The following is a 20,814-nucleotide window of genomic DNA, read 5'->3' on the forward strand; positions in this document are numbered from 1 at the left end:
AGAAAGGCAGTCTATATTTGACCCAGAGAGAAGGATCTGGGCAGGCTGCAGAAATCGCCATTTGGAAAGCTTCTCCCTGGTTACTAATTATCAACCGTTATCATTACGTCAATAAAGTCTTTTGTAGGACAGATCATTGTCTGCTTTGAAAATTAGCAAACTTTGTTTATCCTTTTTGCTAAAAAAGTAATATGCACTGAATTTGAATGAACTTATTTTTACATTTAAAATAATTTTTTTAGCTAAGCAATATATGATTCTAGGGAGCAATTGGAAAAATAATAGGAAAGTGAAAAGAAGAAAAATATTAATAATACTCTCCCTCTCAGTGACAGCCATTGTTCTGATGTGTTGCCTTCATGCTTTTTAATATGCTCCGTTTTACATAATTGAGATCATATTGCGCATGCGTCTATGTGTATGTGTACACCTGTATTTAAAATGTCATAACTTGCAGTTTTCAGTGATAGTGCCAGCCCTTTCTGTTATCACAGACTTATCATTAAGAAAGTGCTTTGCTGATGGCAGGGCATCCCACTGAACAGGCCCGTCTGCAAGGCGGGGAGCTGCTACTGCTGACCATGACTTACCGACTGGCATCATTCTCCCTCCTAGAGCTGAGCAGTAGCTTTCATTCTCTTTCTCCATCAGGGTTCCAGATGAAGCAGCAAAGAAGAGGAACTGGAATTATGCGGGGGAGGGGCATTCCCTCTCTTCCTCAAGATTATCTGTGTGTGTTGCAAGCTCCTGGGAGGTGGTTCTTGGTGTTGTGTCTGTTCTTTAGCCATTCTGGGATTCTAGTTTAGAGATATTCTAAGTTAGAGAGATTTACAATTCTTAGCTGAGAATGTATGTCCTTATGGGATATAGTCTGTTGTCAACATCTCAAATGATTTATCCACCAGCTGATTCTCTAAGCATTTCTGTACTTAAAGGTTGCAAAAACATGAAACAAAAACAAGCTCTTCATGAGCTTAGGATCTTAAGCAGAAAGTGATATGGTCAGAGATATTAAGGTCAAAGGTTTAGCAAATACCAAATTCCTGTTGAATATTAAACAGTACTCGCAAAGGGACTGTGTTGCAAGAGTCCACTTCAAAATAAGTAGGTTGGATCCCAAGAGATGACCACTCCCATCCCCAGAAACAGCTGAGGCTTCATAAAGTGAACAAGATGGGGAAATATAGATAAACATGAACATTACAGTATTGGCTTGAGTTCTGGAAGAAGGCATTAGAGAGTTATTTTGTATTCTTTCCTTGCCTTCACAATAATCCCCAAAGCAACGTTGGTGGGTGTTCCTTCTGGGGAGCTAGAGACAGAGATAGGCCTTTCGTAAATACTGGTTGTATGATATGTTAAACTTGAAAAACATCTTCTTCTTATTAATACATTTAAGTAACATCTATTTTATCAAGCACATGCCAGGCATTGCCCTAAGTTGTGCATTATCTTCCAAAAATCCTAGATGCCATTATCCACTTTTTTACAATTGAGGAAATTGAAGCTCAAGTAATCTGCTTAAGGTTGCTCATCTAGGGCTGTAACTGATTGAGTGGCTCTTCGGATACAGTACTGCCTGACCCCATCACTAAAGCTGTTACCTACTAGTGTCTATTCTTTGGAAAAAACATCTAATGTTCAGATTTGTCAGGGTAGCAAGTGATAGATGACAAAGCCATGTAAGTTGCATGTTAATGCAAGGCCACTTTCCCAAAAATGGAGCAGAGTCATCTTTAGAAAAGACAGTAGCTCTTCACTTTCCTAAAGCTGGAGGCAGTTAAGGTTATCAAAATAAATACACACTGCAGGTATTAATGGTTTATAAGGCATTTGTATAACACATATATTTATAGCCACATCATCTGCAAGGGTACAGAAATGAACCTTAAGTATAGAAAAAACATAAAGTAAAAATGATATATTATGCTTTCAGGAGACGGGCCCCAAAAGGTTAGGCCAATAGCTGTTTGCATTCTACATCCAGCAGGCTGATCATTTATAATACCTGACAAATAGAAAAGGATATTGTTCGTGGTACTCTATTTATCGATCACTAGACTGTGATGGGATTCAATTTTAAAAATGAATATAGGTTAACTAAAGGTTATTTATTTTGTAAATCTAATTCATGTCAGAGATTGGATTAAAGCCTATAATTGATTAACTTAATTACAGGTAAAAGCTTTCTGAAGTAACTAATGGAAATAATGTTCTGCTTTAAAGAAATCATATTTCATTGTATTAGTCTAGACCAGATGTACAGTGCTCTTCAGATAACTCAATAACTGTAAGGAAGGACAATGGAATTTTTTATTCAATGGGTGGTATGAATTTAATAAATTTGGAAGAATTGTGACTTTGCTTTTACTACATCCTGTGATAAGAGAATAAATTATAAGAGTTTGGCAAGTTTTCAAATATACATGAATTTATATTCATAGGCATATGCAGGTCGGAGTGAGTGGAGTCGTATTAAAAACCTGGAAGTGTCAGTAGCTGGCGGGAGAAACATCTTTTTAAAATCTGGGAAACCACGCAACACATTTTTCTTTTTTTCTTTTCTTCTTCTTTATTGTAAAGGATGAAAAGTTCTCAAAATTATTGAGAAAGGAAATTACACTTTGCTTTGAAATGTTTGGTAAATTGAGAAAGGAAATTACACTTTGCTTTGAAATGTTTGGTAAAATGCCATTGTGGTGATTACTTATAAGGCAGTGCAAGGCATGTGATTAAGCACACCACACATTTACGGTTGCATTTATAGAGCTTTCCGCAACTTGTGGAAGAGCTGTGCTTCGGAAACCTTGGTTGCAAATCAAGTCCCCTTTTCTGTCGCTTGTCCGAGGCTCCAGGCTGGGCTTCAGGAGCTGTGTGGGCTGATTTTGTGACCTTGAGCAGGTCATTTCTTCTCTCAAAATTGTCAGCATGTTCTTTTTTTTTTTTTTTTTTTTTTTTTGAGACGGAGTTTTGCTCTTGTTACCCAGGCTAGAGTGAGATGGCACGATCTTGGCTCACCGCAACCTCTGCCTCCTGGGTTCAAGCAATTCTCTGCCTCAGCCTCCTGTCAGCATGTTCTTATATGTGAAATGAGGCGTTGGTTAGATGAGCAATTCAAAAAGAGTTCTTTAAGTTATAAAAACAGTATATACTTGTCATCCAGCCCTTAAGAAAATGCTGGCACATTATAGTCACTCAATATACATTAGTTAAATGAATCAATTGCTTTTTTAAACAAGAAAAATACAGATGAGTATAAAGAAAAATAATATTTAAATCACCTATAATTTTAACATTTGGCTACATATCCTTCTAGATATTTCTTTTTTAGTGGGGACATATAAACATTTGTTTCCTTTTACCAAATTGGGTATACTGATTGGAGTCAGCCTTGTTCATTTAACATTTACCCCTGTCCTTAGATACCACTGGAGAATGTAATTTTGAGGCCCCATTATCCTCTCTCAGGCTGAGTCTTGGATCTCTTTCTCCAGCCTCCATGTTCTTTAAGCTTCACGCCTCAATTTCTGCCTGTCTCTGGATATCACAACCTGGATATCCCAGAAGCACCTCAAACTCAGCATGTTCCAAACTAAATGTGACCTCTCCTCCAAGTTTCAAACTCATTTTTCTTCCTGTTTCCCAAACATTAATGGTTCAGCTCTCATCTTCTTCATGATGGACACTTCAGTGATTTCCAGTTTTTTTTTCCAATATATAACAATGCTGCGACAGACATCCTTATATGTAAATTATTGTTCATATTCTTGATGACTGCCTCAGAAATCACCCCTTAGAATAAAATGCCTGGGTCCATGAGTATTAGACACATCCTAAAGGACTTTAATACATACATTCAGACTGCTCTTCAGTGTATGTGCTCATTATCATTCCCATTTCACTGCTTTCTGGTCAATGGTGGATAATTACTTTTATTTTATTTTATTGAGACAAGGTCTCACTCTGTCACCTGGGCTGGAGTGCAGTGGTACAATTTCAGCTCACTGCAGTCTCAACATTCCAGGCCCAAGCAATCCTCCCACCTCAACCTCCCAGTAGCTGGGACTACCGGTGGACACCACTATGCCCAGCTAATTTTTGTATTTTTTTTCTGTAGAGACAAGGTCTCACTATGTTGGCCAGACTGATCTCAAACTCCTGAGCTCAAGCAATCCACTCACCTCAGCCTCCCAAACTGCTGGGATTACAGGTGTAAGCCACTGCACCCAGCCTGCAAATTAAACTGACAAAAGAGAGATTCACAAAAGAAAAGACAAATTTTAAAAATTCACGTACATATGTAGGAATTCACAGAAAAATGTGGCTCAAGGAGGGGGCTAGAATTTGGGGGTTATACACTATCTTAACAGAATAAGGGAAGGCAGAGCAGACACTTACAAAGAAACAAATGACTTCTTAATAGGGGACAGTCATGGGGAGAAAAGACACATAGGAAAACAAATGGCTTTTAGAAAAGGTAAATGGACCCTTAGAAGGAAATATGGGACATATGATAATTTTGTGACAATGTCTATTAGGTATGGTGTCAGCTTCCAAGTCTACGGTGATAAGCCAATCATCCCTGGTTGTGAAACCCCTGGAGAGGGGATAATTGAGGTCTTTGGGAAGGCTTTGCTTTATAGCAGATTTGGGACTTCAGGAAAAAAAAAAAACACCTATTCTCAAATATCTTGAGCTCAAAATAATCTTTATGCTACAGTGGCATATTCTAGAGCTTCAACTGCCATCTAATATGGAATAATCCCAAAATAAGATTTTTAAAGTTGGCTGTTAGGTTTCATGAATTCAGTCAACAAGTATTTCTTGGAAACCCACTAAGTGCCAGGCATTGTGGCTGGTACAGAGGTTCTAGAGATGAAAACCATGGTATTTGTTCTCAGTGGTAAACAGACTAGAGGCATATGGGTCTCTAATCTGTCTGGACTTTGATAAGACACTTTATATAGTAAGTTTGAACTTTGTAGACTTTGCTTTGATGATTGTCACAATTTTTTTTTTTGAGACGGAGTTTTGCTCTTGTTACCCGGCTGGAGTGCAATGGCGCGATCTCGCTCACCGCAACCTCCGCCTCCTGGGTTCAGGCAATTCTCCTGCCTCAGCCTCCCGAGTAGCTGGGATTACAGGCACGCGCCACAACGCCCAGCTAATTTTTTTTTGTATTTTTAGTAGAGACGGGGTCTCACCATGTTGACCAAGATGGTCTCGATCTCTTGACCTCATGATCCACCTGCCTCGACCTCCCAAAGTGCTGGGATTACAGGCTTGAGCCACCGCGCCTGGCTGATTGTCACAATTTTTGTGTAAACACGTGAGGTTAGTGACATCTGGCATTTTCCCTTTTGCTGAGTCATCATTCACACTGACCTGCATCACCTGGCTGTGTTTCTGAGCTGCTTACTTGGCTGATAAGTGAGCCTGGGCAACTGCCCAGCATCTACACCTCAACACTGCCTTGTGCTTTCTTCTCACAAGTGAAGTAACAAATTGAGGGAGGACACTTCAAATTTGCTGTTATGTTTCATTGCATCTAACAGCAAAGTTGCATTATATAGTGATAGTCATGGATGAATTCCTGAGCCTGAGGATCTGATGTTCACACATAAAAGCAAAGACCTTAACATTCATGTGAAAGTAAAACAAAATGTAATCTTTTTTAGAAGTTAAGAAATTATTTGAGGCATAGATACAGAAATAAACGATAATTGTGTTTGTTCAAGTCCCAGTTAACACTGATTTGGTAATGAACTTCAGAAAAACTAAGCATTTAACCTTTGATGTGGTCAGCATTGACATTCCATATTAACATTTTCATAGAAGAATTTAGGAAACTACAGGGCCAGGACTAGCAATATTTTTGAGAAATGACATTTCACATTAACATGCAACTTACACAGCTTTCCCAGTTTGCTATTGGAAAACTGAATCATAATTATTCCATCTCATAACTTTTGGGGAAATTCATTGGTCCTTCTCTTACTTCCCTTCTTCAAATATGTTGAGAACATTTATGTGCCAGGCACTGTAATGGGCACAGAACGTACAGGGATGAACGAACATTGATTAAATCAGAATCTCTGAGGTATGGGGTAAATGCTTCCTACATGATTCCAGCATGATCCAGGGTTAAGAATTGGTTGGACTCAGCACAGGAATGGGTAGAGGAGGGAAGAACATGAGTGCTGTCTCTCTCCGAAATGGGAAAGAACTCAGGTCCCCTAAGAGAGCCAAGGGACAGTGTCACTGGAGTGGTGTGAATGAGTTGAGAGGAAACAACTTAATAGAGAGCTTTGGAGAAAGCTGAAGTTCAGGTCATGTCAGACCTTATGGGTTGGGCAACAATTGTTTTTTTCTTCATCTTAAGAGCAAAGAGAAGTAAATAAAAGGTTGGAAATGGCAGATATGGCTGGGCAGACATAGAGCAAGTATACCTCCTACCTTGGAGTTGTGTTCACATTGTTACTCAGAGCATTCTCTGGGGATTGAACTCTGGTTGCTCACGGTGGTAACCTACTCATTAACTCAAGAGGGCCCCTTTATGGGCCTCTTCCTTTCTGTTTTCCCTCCCTTTCATTTCTTCACTGTGCTAGTCCAGTGGGAAGATGAAGATGGCACCGGGCAGTAGAGGTGAAGATGCAGGAGTGGAGAGGCTCCGGGAGCTCGTAGGAGCAGCCTCCAGGGCTTGTTCATGGATTGGATTTGGGGATTCAGGGAAGAAGAGAAGTAGGTGTCAGGGGTGACTCAGGTTTTTGGTGGGATGTCGAGAAGCCAAGTGTAGACAGGAATGTGCAAGACAACTTTACAAAGCTGAATGTGTTTCTGGATTTGGGACATACGCTGGGATCATGAAGCTTGTTTTCATAGGTTTCCATGATTGTGAGAGAGCTGGAAATTCAGCCAGGAGCTTTTCTCCCTAAGGCTCAAACATACTGTTGGGTTTCTTTTTGTTTTATTTGGGTGGTGCACGTTCTGTGATGGATTTTAGTGGAACACAGTTGCTTGTTTCAGGATAAGCTTAGAAATAAAAATTTAGTGGCACTATAAAAGGGAAGAAAAGGCATTTGGATAGGGTAGTGTACCCTGAATCATGATTTCAATTTCTGTAGTTACCTGAGGCCAACTATAGTCCAAAGTCTTAAATGGAAAATTCCAGAAATAAACAATTCGTAAGTTTTAAATTGTGCACCATCCTGAGTAGTGTGACAAAATCTCCAGACATCCTGCTCTATCCTACCTGGGACTGGGACATGAGTCCTTCCTTTGTCCAGCACATTCATGCTATAGACACTCCCTGCCCGTCAGTCACTTAGTAGCTGGGTTGGTTATCAGGTCAACGGTCATAGTATTGCAGAGCTTGTGCCCACCTACAAGTCACCCTTATTTTACTTCATAAAGGCCCCAAAGTGCAAGAGAAATGCTGGCAAATTGTTATCATTGCTCTATTTTTTTTTATTAGTTATTGCTGTTAATCTCTTGCTGTTCCCAATGATAAATTAAACTTTATCGTCAGTATGTACATATAAGAAAAAAACATAGCATATGTAGGGTTCAATACTATCCTCAGTTTCAGGCATCCACTGGGGGTCTTGGAATGTATCCCTCTTGGATAAGGGATCACTACTGTACTTTCAGTAAGGATTTACAATGGAACGAATATTCTTAAATAAAATCTTGTGTAACATTATGATCCACTGTTAGAGTTTATCTCAATTTCTGTTCCATTGCATTTCTTCTGGAAACAGCATGGGCTTCGCTGTTCCCCAAAAGAGTTTTTAGGTAAACTGGAAGGTTTACAAGGAAGAACAGCGAAAGTAATTAGGAGCTGAAATAATTGATTTGTGAGCCAAGATTAGAAAAGCTAAATCCATTTTGTTTGGCTAGCTGACAAATAAAAATGGAAAGAAGTCAATCCGAAATAACAGCAAAGGAAATAACCAGGCTTCATATAGCTATTTGAGAGAAATTCGGCCCCAGCCATCCTTTCCCATTCAACATAGCTTCTCCAAATTCATTCCCAGTTCAGGGTTGAGGAGAGGAAGATAAGAACGAGGATAAGAAACAGAACAAGAAGAAGCGAAAGATAGGAGGTTCTTCCTCTTCTCTCTCTTTCCTGCTCCTAGTTCATTAGGAAGGTGGACCATTTGTGATAAACCCTCATTCAGGAGCTTTCAAATTGTAGCCCCAAGAAGTTTCATTTGCTTTAGTTTTAGAAGAGTGGCCCTTTGACTATCATATCTTCAGTCTGGTAAGAAGACCATCAACGGCTCTATTTAATGTATACACCATATGTGGTCATGTGTCAATAGCAGGGATACATTCCGAGAAATGTGTCATTAGGCAAATCTGTGGCTGTGACACCATCATAGAGTGTACTTACACAAACCTAGATGGTATAGCCTGCTACACACCTAGGCTTCTAGGCTCCAAACCTGTTCAGTATGTTACTCTACTGAATACCACAGGCAATCACAATAATAATATGTGTATATCTAAACATTGCTAAACATAGAATAGGTACAGTAGAACTATGGTACTGTGTACTGTCATATATATAGTCCTGTCATTGATCAAGACACCATTATGACAAATGACTGTATATATATATATATATATATATATATATGCCTTGTGTCATGTATTTTATGTAAAATATTTATTTTTCTTATAAAAATTATAATTTTTAATAAAAAATTTAGACAATGTTGAAAATAAAATTTAACTAGGGGAAAATCAAAAAACCTGGAATAATACCACCCAGGACTAGCCACTTAAACATTTTTCTTAGCTAAGTGCGGTTTTGTGTTCATGGAGAGTGTTGGTATGTTCTGAAGCACGTTATTGTGGCTCATATTGTCATGTCTGGCCATTTTGGCCAGCCTCAGAACCGCTCTGGCATCCTCTACCAGGTCACTGCTACATTTTTCTCCTAGTCTTGATGCTCTTTGGAATCAGGTCTGTGTGTCTCCCTGTCCGCAAGTACCACCAGGTGGACACGTGCCCAAGCACCTCACTCTCAGGAGGTTCTCCACTTCACTCGTGTTCCTCCTAAGTGCAGATCACACTCCACTCACCTGCCCTCTTCTCAATCATTCCAGTCAAATCGGCTCACCTGACTCCCTTTGTGCCTAAAAACAATCATTGCCCTGTCTTCCTCCTCTGGGACCAACATTTTATATGGTCACCTTAATTCTGCCCTTTACCACTTTGTGCTGAGCTACTACCTCTTCCCCTTGATCTTCTTCCTCAGAGCTTCCCCACATGCAGTTCACGTTTCCTGGAGGCCCAGGCTCTAGGGCCTGATGACTCAGTCTCCAACCCTGCCATTGTCCCTTGCTGGCCATGATATTTTGGCCAAAATGATGGTTCTGTATTCAGTTTATTTTTCTTTAAGTTCTGGGATACATGTGCAGAATGTGCCATGGTGGTTTGCTGTACCTGCCAACCCGTCGTGTCATCTAGGTTTTCTGTAGTCGGTTTTCACCACTCTAAAGTGCAGTTAACCATACTGCCTGCTGCAGAGCTCTTGGGATGGTTAAAATATGCAAAACACTGGAATCATTCCTAGAGCGTCAGGGAGCACAGAAACCGCATCACAGCACTTGCTGTGAGTCCGATATTATTATACTTAATTGAAAGCTTCCGGGTGTAGGTCCTAATCCTGATTAAAATCCAAGCTGTCTCTGATCTCTGAGTTAATCTTTCTCTCCTCTGAATTCCCAGTCATCTTTTGTCTGTACCTCTTCTAGGGAGCTTAGCAAATTTTACCTCCCTTTGGCAATTTCAATGCTACTGTTTATTATAAAAGTAGACCTGTTATTACAATCTAATTATTTTATTATATTTATTTGCTCATATTTCTGTCTCTCCTATAAACACCCTGAGGAGAGAATCATTGCCCACATTGCCTAATTATTTGTGTGATCTCCCACTTCCTTCACTACATATAATGACTTGCATGTGGTAGAGCTTTTCTGATAGCAGTTTTATGGAGATAAAATCTACCTACAATACAATTTGGTCATTTAAAGTGTATAGGACAATGGCTTTTATTATATCCACAGAGTTGTGCAAGCATCACCACAATCAATTGTAGAACAATTTTTTTTTTTTTGAGACAGAGTTTCGCTGCTGTTACCCAGGCTGGAGTGCAATGGCACGATCTCGGCTCACCGCAACCTCCACCTCCTGGGTTCAGGCAATTCTCCTGCCTCAGCCTCCCAAGTAGCTGGAATTACAGGCACGCGCCACCATGCCCAGCTAATTTTTTGTATTTTTAGTAGAGACGGGGTTTCACCATGTTGACCAGGATGTTCTCGATCTCTTGACCTCGTGATCCACCCGCCTCGGCCTCCCAAAGTGCTGGGATTACAGGCTTGAGCCACCGCACCCGGCCCCAGAACACTTTTTTGTTTGTTTTGAGATGGAGTTTCTCTCTTGTCACCCAGGCTGGAGTGCAATGGCGCAATCTTGGCTCACTGTAACCTCTGCCTCTCAAGTTAAAGTGATTCTCCTGCCCCAGCCTCCCGAGTAGCTGGGATTACAGGCATTTGCCACCACACCCAGCTAATTTTTGTATTTTTAGTAGAGATGGGGTTTCACCATGTTGGCCAGGCTAGTCTCGAACTCCTGACCTCAGGTGATCCACTGCCTTAGCCTCCCAATGTGCTGGGATTACAGGCGTGAGCCACCGTTACCAGCCAGAACACTTTTTTTTAACCCCCAAAAGAAACAACATATCCTTTAGCTATCACCCTGGACACTCCTCATCCTACCCAGCACCAGACAACCACCATCCCACTTGCTCTGTGGATTTGCCTCTTCTGGACATTTCATATAAATTGAATCACACACTATATAATCTTTGTGACTGGCATCTCTCACTTAGCATCATATTTTCAAACTTTATCCGTGTCATATCATGTGTCAGTTTCTCATTTCCTTTTATGGTCAAATATTACCCCATTGTATGAATAGATGACATTTTATTTATCCATTCCTGAGTTGATGGACATTTGTATTGTTTCTATTTTTTGTCTATCATGGATCATGCTGCTGTGAAGATTTGTGTACGAGTTTTTACAAGAACATGTTTTAATTTCTCTTGGCTATAGACCTAGGAGTGGAATTGCTTGGTCCTACGGTAACTCTATCTTTAACTGTGAGAGGAACTCCAAACTGTTTTCCTAACTGGCTGTTCCAGTTTACATTCCCACCAGCCGTGTAGCTAGTTTCTCCACAGGCTGTGTGTGGTAGACTTTTAATAGGGAAAGAATAGAAAGAATAGTTCTTTAAGCTTGATTTTCTAGTTCAGTAGTTGCTAAAAGAGGACTTTCTTCCAACGCTTTAATTAACAGCACATTCTATTAGAAAAATGTCCTTGGTCCTCAGGGATGTCTTGTCATACTGGGAAGATACTTTAAGAAGGAAGAAGGTAAGAACATTAATCCGTATTCAAATAAAAATACAAAGCCCAAGGAATTTTTTCCTAGTATTTTCATTACATCAATAGGGATTTCTTAAGAAATGCAAATACGTATTGTTTTGCCACGGATAAAGCAATGTTAAGGTGGAGACAATGTACAGGATCCTGTATAAAAAGTGTAATTTTTGAGAGCAAAAAGAATTGGAGTGGGGCCAAGTAACTCAAGGAAGAATACAAATCTACTGAAATAAGCAAGAAAAGTGGGGGTAGAATAGAGCTGGCATACCAGGTAGGACATGGGGGCATCTGGTGTTTCTGGACGCCATGGGGGGAGGGCGATGGGGGCCGGAAGGAGAGGCTGGAGCACTGTGCCCTCCTGGGTTGTAACATGACCACATTTCTGGTGATCAGATAACATGATATAGAGATGATGGAAAAGTTCCCCATCCTGAAATAGTAGTGCTGAACTCATAAAGCACTTAGCGTGAATCTAACTCTGTACTAGGCTCTTTTATTTACCTGTTTATTTTTTATCTACTTGTTTATTTTTGAGACAAGGACTCACTCTGTTGCCCAAGCTGGCATGCAGTGGTGCAATCATAACTCACTGCAGCCTCAAACTCCTGGGCTCAAGAGGTCCTCCTGCCTCAGTCTACCAAGTAGCTAGGACTGCAGGCATGTGCCACCATGCCTGGCTAATTTTACCTTTTTGCAGAGATGGGGTTTCACCATGTTGCCCAGGCTGGTCTTGAACTCCTGGGCTCAAGCACTCCTCCCACCTGAGCCTCTTAGAGTGCTAAGATTACAGTCATGAGCCACTGCACCTGACCCTAAGCACTCGGTATATGTTACCTGTTTACTCCTCCTCACAAGCCTATGCTTTAGGTACAATTGTCCTCGTTTTGCAGATGGTGAATTAAAGGCACACAGAGGTTAAGAAATTGCTCAGATTACCACAGTGAATACGTAATGACACTGACCTTTGTACCCTGGTGCCCATGAGCCTCCCAGGTCCATAGTCTAAGGCACTGTGCTAGCATTCCATCTGTCTATATTTTCTTCACCTACACTGTTTGAATACAACAATTAAAAACAATTAACCATCTTGTGATTTTAGTTTAAATAAAATCAATTTAAATAATTAGTCAAAGTCATGTGATGTATTAACAGTTTTCAAATTAGTCATGATGTAATGTAATATGATATGCCAAGGGGTAAATTTGGCAAGTTGAGGCAGAATGCAGGGATTTATAGACCACGTTATGAAGATTTCAGTTTGTGCAGAGGCAGGGAGAAGCACTCAGTTTTCATCTTTGGAGTCAAGTGGTCACATTTATGCTTTGGAAATATCCCTCGAATTGCAATGAGGGATTTGTATTGGAGGGAGTGGGAGATGAAGATCAATCAGGACTCTTACAATAGTTAAGGTGAGAAACGAGAACGATCTGAACTAAGACCAGAGGGGCAGGTGCAAATCTAAGAAAGATGACGTGGTCACCAGTTGGTTTCTGGGAATGCAGACAAGGTGGGACCATGTAAGTCTCCCAGGATTCCAGGAGGACCACAGGGAAGTTAGAGGTAACAGCTCATCAGAATGGATTCTGATAAAATGGAATTTTATAATAATGAAAGTAGCTTCTCAAGAAGAAAAATGTGTACTTTTTTTCACTTTTCCATTTTGATTTTTCTTTACAGTCCTCACTCTGTTTTCTTTGAGTCAAAGCCATTTTAATCTTATCAGATATGGCAGTCCTTTTGCAGAAGCAATTCCAGCAGTTTTAATATTTTAACTTAATTTATGAGAAGTCTATTCATGCCTTTCTGGATCATTTAAACAGGCAGCATCTTTTTGCAATTTCCTGGACCCACTGAGTTTGCCCAGGTGCTTACAAATGCACATTGTTCAAGATGATAAATGACTTAACTAGGCAACTGATGGCTAATTTGTTGAAACCTTCTTATGATTCCAGGCTGCTCTTGCAGGAGGCACCACCATGATCCTTGATTTCGCCGTTCCTCAGAAAGGTGGCTCCCTCATTGAGGCCTTTGAGACCTGGCGAAGCTGGGCTGATCCTAAAGTTTGCTGCGACTACAGCCTTCATGTGGCAGTGACATGGTGGAGTGACCAGGTAACACACCTGGATTCCAATGTGTCCCCGTTGTCCTCTTGTCCTCACACTGCACAAGAGCAAGGAACTGGCGACACTGATTGCTTCTTCGGTGACGGGAGGACAAACTGGCAGGAAGACTTTTCATTGCATATTCTTTTGTATCTTCTGAATTTTTAATCCTGCAAAGTATTATCAATTTTAAAATCTAAGTTTAAAAAATAATATAAAGACAATAGGATCCATCTTTATGCTCATTCATAGCAGCTTCTCCTAATGTATTACAGTATATTAAACATTACACCTAAAGCATTGATGACGAGAACAAATCATCATCAATTTGATTTCTCTTTTTCTTAAATTCAATATCCCCAGAATCTTTTAAACGGTATTTCCCCATAGGTTAGAAGTTCAACAAAAAAAAGTTTAATATCTCAAAAAAATCAAGGAAATTCTCAATTTAGAATTCTCTCGAACTAGAAGCCTGCCTTCCCACTCATGAGCCTTCTTTAGAGAGGAAGGGACAGGCCTGGACTGCTTCCAGAGTCTTCTCCCAGCTGTATATTGACCGAGTGATCTTCCTGCTCTGCTGTTACCACCTGGTCAGACCATTTCATAACAGAGCTTAAAGCAACCTTCCATGTCCACTAATTACCCAGCCCATGGCAGAAATAACATGATTTAGATAGATAAGACAGTTTTGAGAGATGTTAAAATATGTTGATTCCTTCCCACATAAATTTGTGTGTGAATTTTGGAAGAAACTTTTACTTGGAATTTAAATTGCAACATGTTTTTCTACATTACACTTAATTCAGAAATCTTTTTACCAGAAAGAGTTCACCATTAGGACATTATTTGAGTCACTTATAGTCCCACCTCCCCGACAAACTCAGGCTTTAGACACCAAGTTAATCTAAAACAAACATTCTGTAACAGATAGTTCAGCAAACATAATAGCAAGGTTTATAGTCCATAGCTAAAGTTAATTTTTCTCCAAACATGCCACTTTTAGAGATTCATCTGAACTCTTACGCTTTTAGGATCGTCCCTCCTTTCCTTCCCTCCCCCCCTTCTTTCCTCTTGTTTTCCCTCCCTCCCTGCCTCCCTTCCTTCCTTCTTTTCTTCTCTTCCCTCAGTCCCTTCCTTCCTCTCTTCCTTTTCCTATTCTCCTTATAACATGGAGCAAAGGTAATGGTGTTTGTCCTTAACAGAGCTTCTCACACTTGTGTATGCAAAAAGTCACCTGGTAAACCTTGCTAAAATGCAGATTGCAGATTCTGTTCAGGGGGTTTATTCATTTGCTAGGGCTGCTGTAATGCTAGCAAACATATGTACCAGAAACAAAATGGCGTAAACAACAGACATTTACCATCTCGTAGCTGTGGAGGCCAGAAGGCTGAGATCCAGATGTCAGCAGGGTTGGTTCCTTCTGACGGATCTGAGGGAGAACCTGTTCTATTCCTGTGTCCTGACTTCTGGTAGTTGGCTGACAACCTTTGGCATTCTCTGCCTTCATCTTCATATAATGTTCTCCCTGTGGCAGGTGTATGTCCCAGTTTCCACTTCATATAAGGGCACCAGTTACATTGGATAAAGCCCATGTGCTCATGAACTCATCTTAACAAATTACATCTGCAAGGACTCTATTTCCAAACATGGGATTAGGGCTTCAACATATGAATTTTGGGGTCATACAAGTCAACCCATAGCAGTAGGTTAGAAGCAGCTGGGACCTGAGATTTGCGTTTCTAGCAAGCAACCAGGTGATACTGCTGCTGCTGGTTCAGGTACCACACTTGCGAAGGAGCAAGGCTGAAGCTAATGTGCTTGCAAGTTTGTATAATGAGACTCTTCCATGGATGTGAATGGCAGGGATGATTAATGAGGGCTCTTCTACTCAGGGACCAAAAGATATTTCATGTAAGCAATGCAGATCATGCAGATCATGATCCCCTTTAGAAGCCCATCATGTGAGTATGCTAACAATGTTTCAAGCATTTTTTTTCTGACTATAAAGCTAAAGTACTCACTGTAAAAAATCTGAAACTGTTAGGGGGAAAAAATGAGGTGCACTGTTCCATGTTCTGTCCCTTGCTGTTGTCACTTAACCTAACTTGGAGCACATTCCATCACTTGCCCACTCTCAGTAATTTGGTGCTTTTTTCCTAAATTAGTTAATTAATAATTAATTTATTCAATAAATAGTTACTGAGTGGGCACTATGCACTAGGCACTGTTCTAGGGTATGGCACTGGACAAATCTCACAAGGACCCTTCTCTTGTGGGGCTGAAATCCTAGTGCAGCAGACAGGTGATCCGCAAGTAAGAACGTGCTATGCCAGGTGATAAGCACCATCAAGAAAAGGGAGGACAATTACTAAGGGAATGAACAGTTAGAGCAGTGAGTAAATTCATGTGTCATATTATCATTCTTAAACTTTGCGGACTCAATAGAATTACACTGCTTTATTTTGTACTTTTGCATTAGTAGGAAGTTTATTTTTTGCATGTGTTATTAGTCATTTATAGTTCCTCCGTGAATTGTCGGCAACATTTTTCAACATGTTTTTCTTATCGAGTTGAAAGAACTTTTATTAGCTAAGAGTAATAATCCTATGCTTGTTACGTTTTTCATTACGTGTGTGTGTATATGCTTTAACATATAGAAGTTCAGTCTTATTTGGTCAAATCTACACTTTTTTCCTTTGAAATTTTTGATCCTTATTGAGGTTTGAATCTAACCTACAAGAGCAATTATAATTCCAGGAGTTTGGGAGGTCAAGGCAAGTGGATCGCTTGAGGTCAGGAATTAGAGACCAGCCTGGCCAACATGGTGAAACCCCAACTCTACTAAAAATACAAAATTAATTGGGTGTGGTGGCACTTGGGAGGCTGAGGCAGGAGAATCACTTGGACCCAGGAGGCAGAGGTTGCAGTGAACCAAGATCATGCCACTGCACTCCAGCCTGGGCAACAGAGCAAGAAACTGCCTCAAAAAAAAAAAAAAAAAAAAAAAAGGCAATTATTTAGATAGTTTTGACATTAACTTGATCCTGACCCTTGGCAACCCTGAAGGCCTCTGAACTTCCAATGGGTCCCGAGTCTCCAGCTCTCTCACCTCTGAGGAGCTGCCAGTGGGTCCCATGCCCTCCCCAGCTGGCCCTACAGCTAAACCCTGAGCTCGTGCTTTCTCAGGCATGCCTGGGTCCGTCTGCACCCTCTACTTCCTCTTTCTAAGAACTCCACCCATGGCTTTCAGATTTGAAGTGGAATTCTTACCTCACATTAACGTTCATTCCTGCTGGATCTATGGTTGCTTCTGTTGCTGTCAACATGGTTTCACGCTCATTTTCTAGAATAATTTCCTTGAACCAGGAGATAGATGCAGAGAATTTTATATCCAAGTACAGAAATAAAGTACTTTGGGAAAAGCTCTTTGCTTGTTCGTGATTTTAAAGTATGAGAGCAGCAGCAATTTATCAGATGTAATGGGGTATAACCTGGGAGAAAGATCAAGGCCTTGATTGCATTTTTGTGGAACTAAACTCTTGTCCTTATTTTACTTATTTCTCTTCCAAATGCAATGTTTTAGAGAATGTTGAGATTATGATTTAAATTAGAGTAATGTATTGTTGTTATGGTTGCTGCTTCCTTTTAGGTTAAAGAAGAAATGAAAATCCTTGTGCACGATAAAGGTGTTAACTCTTTCAAAATGTTTATGGCCTATAAAGATCTGTACATGGTGAGAGACCTGGAGATGTACGCAGCCTTCTCTCAGTGCAAGGAAATTGGAGCAATTGCCCAGGTCCATGCGGAAAATGGAGACTTAATTGCAGAGGTAAGCATTTGCATTCCAAAGCTTCTACAGAAATGACAGCAGCCATAACTTAAGGTGAAGATGATTGGGTCTAAACAGGTAAACTGAGAAATCCAGAAATGGATTTTCTGCGGCTCAGAAACTCCCAACTTCATTTACTGGAGTCCCTGCTCTCAGCTTTGGGCAGGTAGTATATACCCTTGAATGAGGATTTCCCCTTTGCAAACCAGCTCTTAAATCTCAGACATGTGCTGTTATGAAAACACAAATACTTTTCTTTGTGTTCTCCGGCACAGTTTTGGCTTTATTGTTGTTTTTCAGAAGCTCAGGCTGCTTGTTCAGAATACCAAAGCATGGATAACATCGGTGTCATCTTATGACTTAAGCAGTGTATTAGGTAGCTGTTTAAAGCTCTGCTCTTTTCAGAAACTGTATATTAAAATGTGCTCTGGAGGAATCGAGATGATATTTATTTCTTATGTTAGTCCTATTATTAATGCCTGAAGGGTACAGCATCTGCAAGATTTAAAGAGCTGTCTCTTGCTCTTTATATTAGCTGACTTTTTTTTGTCTCCCTAGGCTCAGCTCCCATTAAACTGAGTGAGATTGAGGTTCGGTGGCCACAAGGCAGAGAGGAATAATGAGAAGAGAGCGTGAGCTGTAAAAACAAAACAGAACAAAAAACAGACCAGGGTTTAAATTAGACTCTTTTACTTTATAGTTTCATGACACCAGGAAGTCTTTTTACCACTCTGAGTGTTGACTTCATGCCCTTCTTTTAAGGAAGAAATAACATTTTGAAGAAGAGAGATAACAGGTCGAATACCATTTAGTGGGTTGGACTGGGAAGCAAGCGAAGAGGATCAGTCCATGAAAAAGTAGAACGGATTACAGAGTATGCCGAGTCACTTCAACAAGGAGCCATAGTATTTTGTTTTGTTTTCCTAATCAATATTAAGTCTTAATACAGATATTGCTTTTCAAAGAATGTGATTAGAACTAACTTCATATCTTTTTCATCTTTTCTTTTTAAAGTTTTTTATTTTTGTGGGGTATATAGTAGGGGTATATATTTATGGAGTACATCAGATGCAACGCATAAGAATCACATCATGGAAAACTGGGTATCTATCCCCTCAAGCATTTACTCTTTATTTTACAAACAATCTAATTTTACTCTTTTAGTTATTTTAAAAGGTGCAAATATTGACTATAGTCCTGTTGAGCTATCAAGTACTAAATCTACTTCATTCATTCTTTTTTTTTTTTTTTTACACAGAAACCATCCCCACCTCCCCCCACATCCCTCTCCAATACCCTTCCCAGCCTCTGGTAAACATCCTGTTTTATATGTCCATGAGTTTAATTGTTTTAATTTTTAGATCCCACAAATAAGTGAGAAAACGCAATGCTTGTCTTTCTGTGTCTGGCTTATTTCACTTAACATAATGAGCTCCAGTTCTATCTGTGTTGTTGCAAATGACTGGATCTCATTCTTTTTTATGGCAGAATCATACTCCCTTGTGTATTTGCCACATTTTCTTTATCCATTCATCTGTTGATGGTCACTAAGGCTGTTTCCAAATCGTGGCTAAACAGTGCTGCAGCAAACATGGTAATACAGATATATCTCTTTGATATACTGATTTCCTTTCTTTTGCATATATGTCCAGCAGTGGGATAGCTGGATCATATGGTAGCTCTATTTTTAGTTTTTTGAAGAACTTCCAAATTATTCTCCATAGCAATTTTACTAATTTACATTCCCACGAACAGCGTATATAGGTTTCCTTTTTCCACGTCCTTACCAGTGTTTGTTATTGCCTGTCTTTTTAATATAAGCCATTTTACCTGGGGTGAAACAGTATCTCGTTGTAGTTTTGATTTACATTTCTCTGATGATCAGTGATGTTGAGCCCCTTTTCATATGCCTGTTTGCCATTTGTGGAGAAATGTCTATTCAAATCTTTTGCCTACTTTTACATCAGATTATTACATCTCTTTTTCCTGTAGAGTTGTTTTAGTTTTGTATATATTCTGGTTATTAATCCTTTGTCAGATGGGTAGTTTGCAAATATTTTTTCCCATTCTGTGGGTTGTTTCTTCACTTTGCTGATAGTTTTCTCTGCTGTGCAGAAGCTTTTAACTTGACATGATCCCATTTGTCCATTTTTGCTTTGGTTGCTTTTTTCCCCTTCCAATTAAAAAAATATGATTGCAAAATATGCATATGAAAATTAACATACAATTAGAATATTAAAATTATTTTTACCAAATACACATGCTATATATATATATATATATATATATACACCCACACAAACATGTTCACATGGACACACACACACACACACACACACACAGCCCTATACCTAACAAATCAAACGTCTGGTGCTGCATTTAATTTATAATAAAATAATGATGTCTGTCATTAGTAAATCTTCCTTACACATATACACATTCCTGCTGTCTTTTTAGGGAGCAAAGAAGATGTTGGCTCTGGGGATAACAGGCCCTGAAGGCCACGAGCTGTGCCGCCCAGAGGCAGTGGAGGCAGAGGCCACACTGAGAGCCATCACCATAGCCAGTGCTGTGAACTGTCCTCTCTATATTGTGCATGTGATGAGCAAGTCTGCAGCTAAGGTGATAGCAGATGCAAGGAGAGATGGTAATTCCTGAATGTAACCTCACTGAGAACCGAGTGTTAGCTGAAGAGGAAAGTCAATGTCTGTAGCCCCTGCTTCAGTTTGTGAGAAAGTGCACGTGTATTTCCACAACTTTTCTTCCTCCCTTTTTATTAGCCTCCTGCTTTCACTTACTCTTCTGTGTGTCTGTTTTTCCCCACTGTTGTTCATCTTCATCCCTGCCTCTCTGCCTTCAGGTTTTATTTATTATTTTATCTCCATCCTTGGGACCCCAGGACATTTCCTTTAGCTACATGGCCCCACCCTCAATGCCACTAGCAGCCACTTTTAAGTATGACAGGTAAATACAAAGCTCTCCGGCTTTGTTTTTTGTTTTGTTTTGTTTGCGATGGAGTTTCACTCTGTCACCCAGGCTGGAGTGCAGTGGTGTGATCTTGGCTCATTGCAACCTCCGCCTCCTGGGTTCAAGAGATTCTCCTGCCTCAGCCTCCTGAGTAACTGAGATTATAGGTGAGCACCACCACACCCAGCTAAAATTTATATTTTTAGTAGATATGGGGTTTCACCATGTTGGCCAGGCTAGTCTCAAACCCCTGACTGCTAATCATCCCCCTACCTTTGCCTCCCAAAGTGCTGGGATTACAGGTGTGAGCTACCATGCCCAGCCCTCTTCAGTTAATTTTAAAGAAGTTTCCCTATCTCTTAGGCAGCTCCACTACCCCTCCCACTACCTGAATCAGGGCAGTACAAGGCACCTAGTACACACTCAATAAATTTCTTTTGAATTGAATTGATTTGCCT

The 20,814-nt window shown here is 40.1% G+C and overlaps 1 protein-coding gene across 2 annotated transcripts in view; it reads left to right on the forward strand.

Moving 5' to 3' along the window:
• Positions 1 to 20,814, forward strand: part of DPYS (dihydropyrimidinase) — an 82,982-nt gene that overhangs the window by 2,467 nt on the left and 59,701 nt on the right. For both annotated transcript variants that reach the window (XM_035276612.3, XM_035276611.3), the window contains exons 2-4: positions 13,411 to 13,569; positions 17,210 to 17,389; positions 19,847 to 20,036. In XM_035276612.3, the coding sequence (XP_035132503.1) occupies positions 13,411 to 13,569; positions 17,210 to 17,389; positions 19,847 to 20,036 (529 nt within the window). The remainder of the gene's footprint in view (positions 1 to 13,410; positions 13,570 to 17,209; positions 17,390 to 19,846; positions 20,037 to 20,814) is intronic.

This window comes from Callithrix jacchus, chromosome 16, assembly GCF_049354715.1.
Source record: "Callithrix jacchus isolate 240 chromosome 16, calJac240_pri, whole genome shotgun sequence".
In the NCBI taxonomy this organism is placed as follows: domain Eukaryota; kingdom Metazoa; phylum Chordata; class Mammalia; order Primates; family Cebidae; genus Callithrix; species Callithrix jacchus.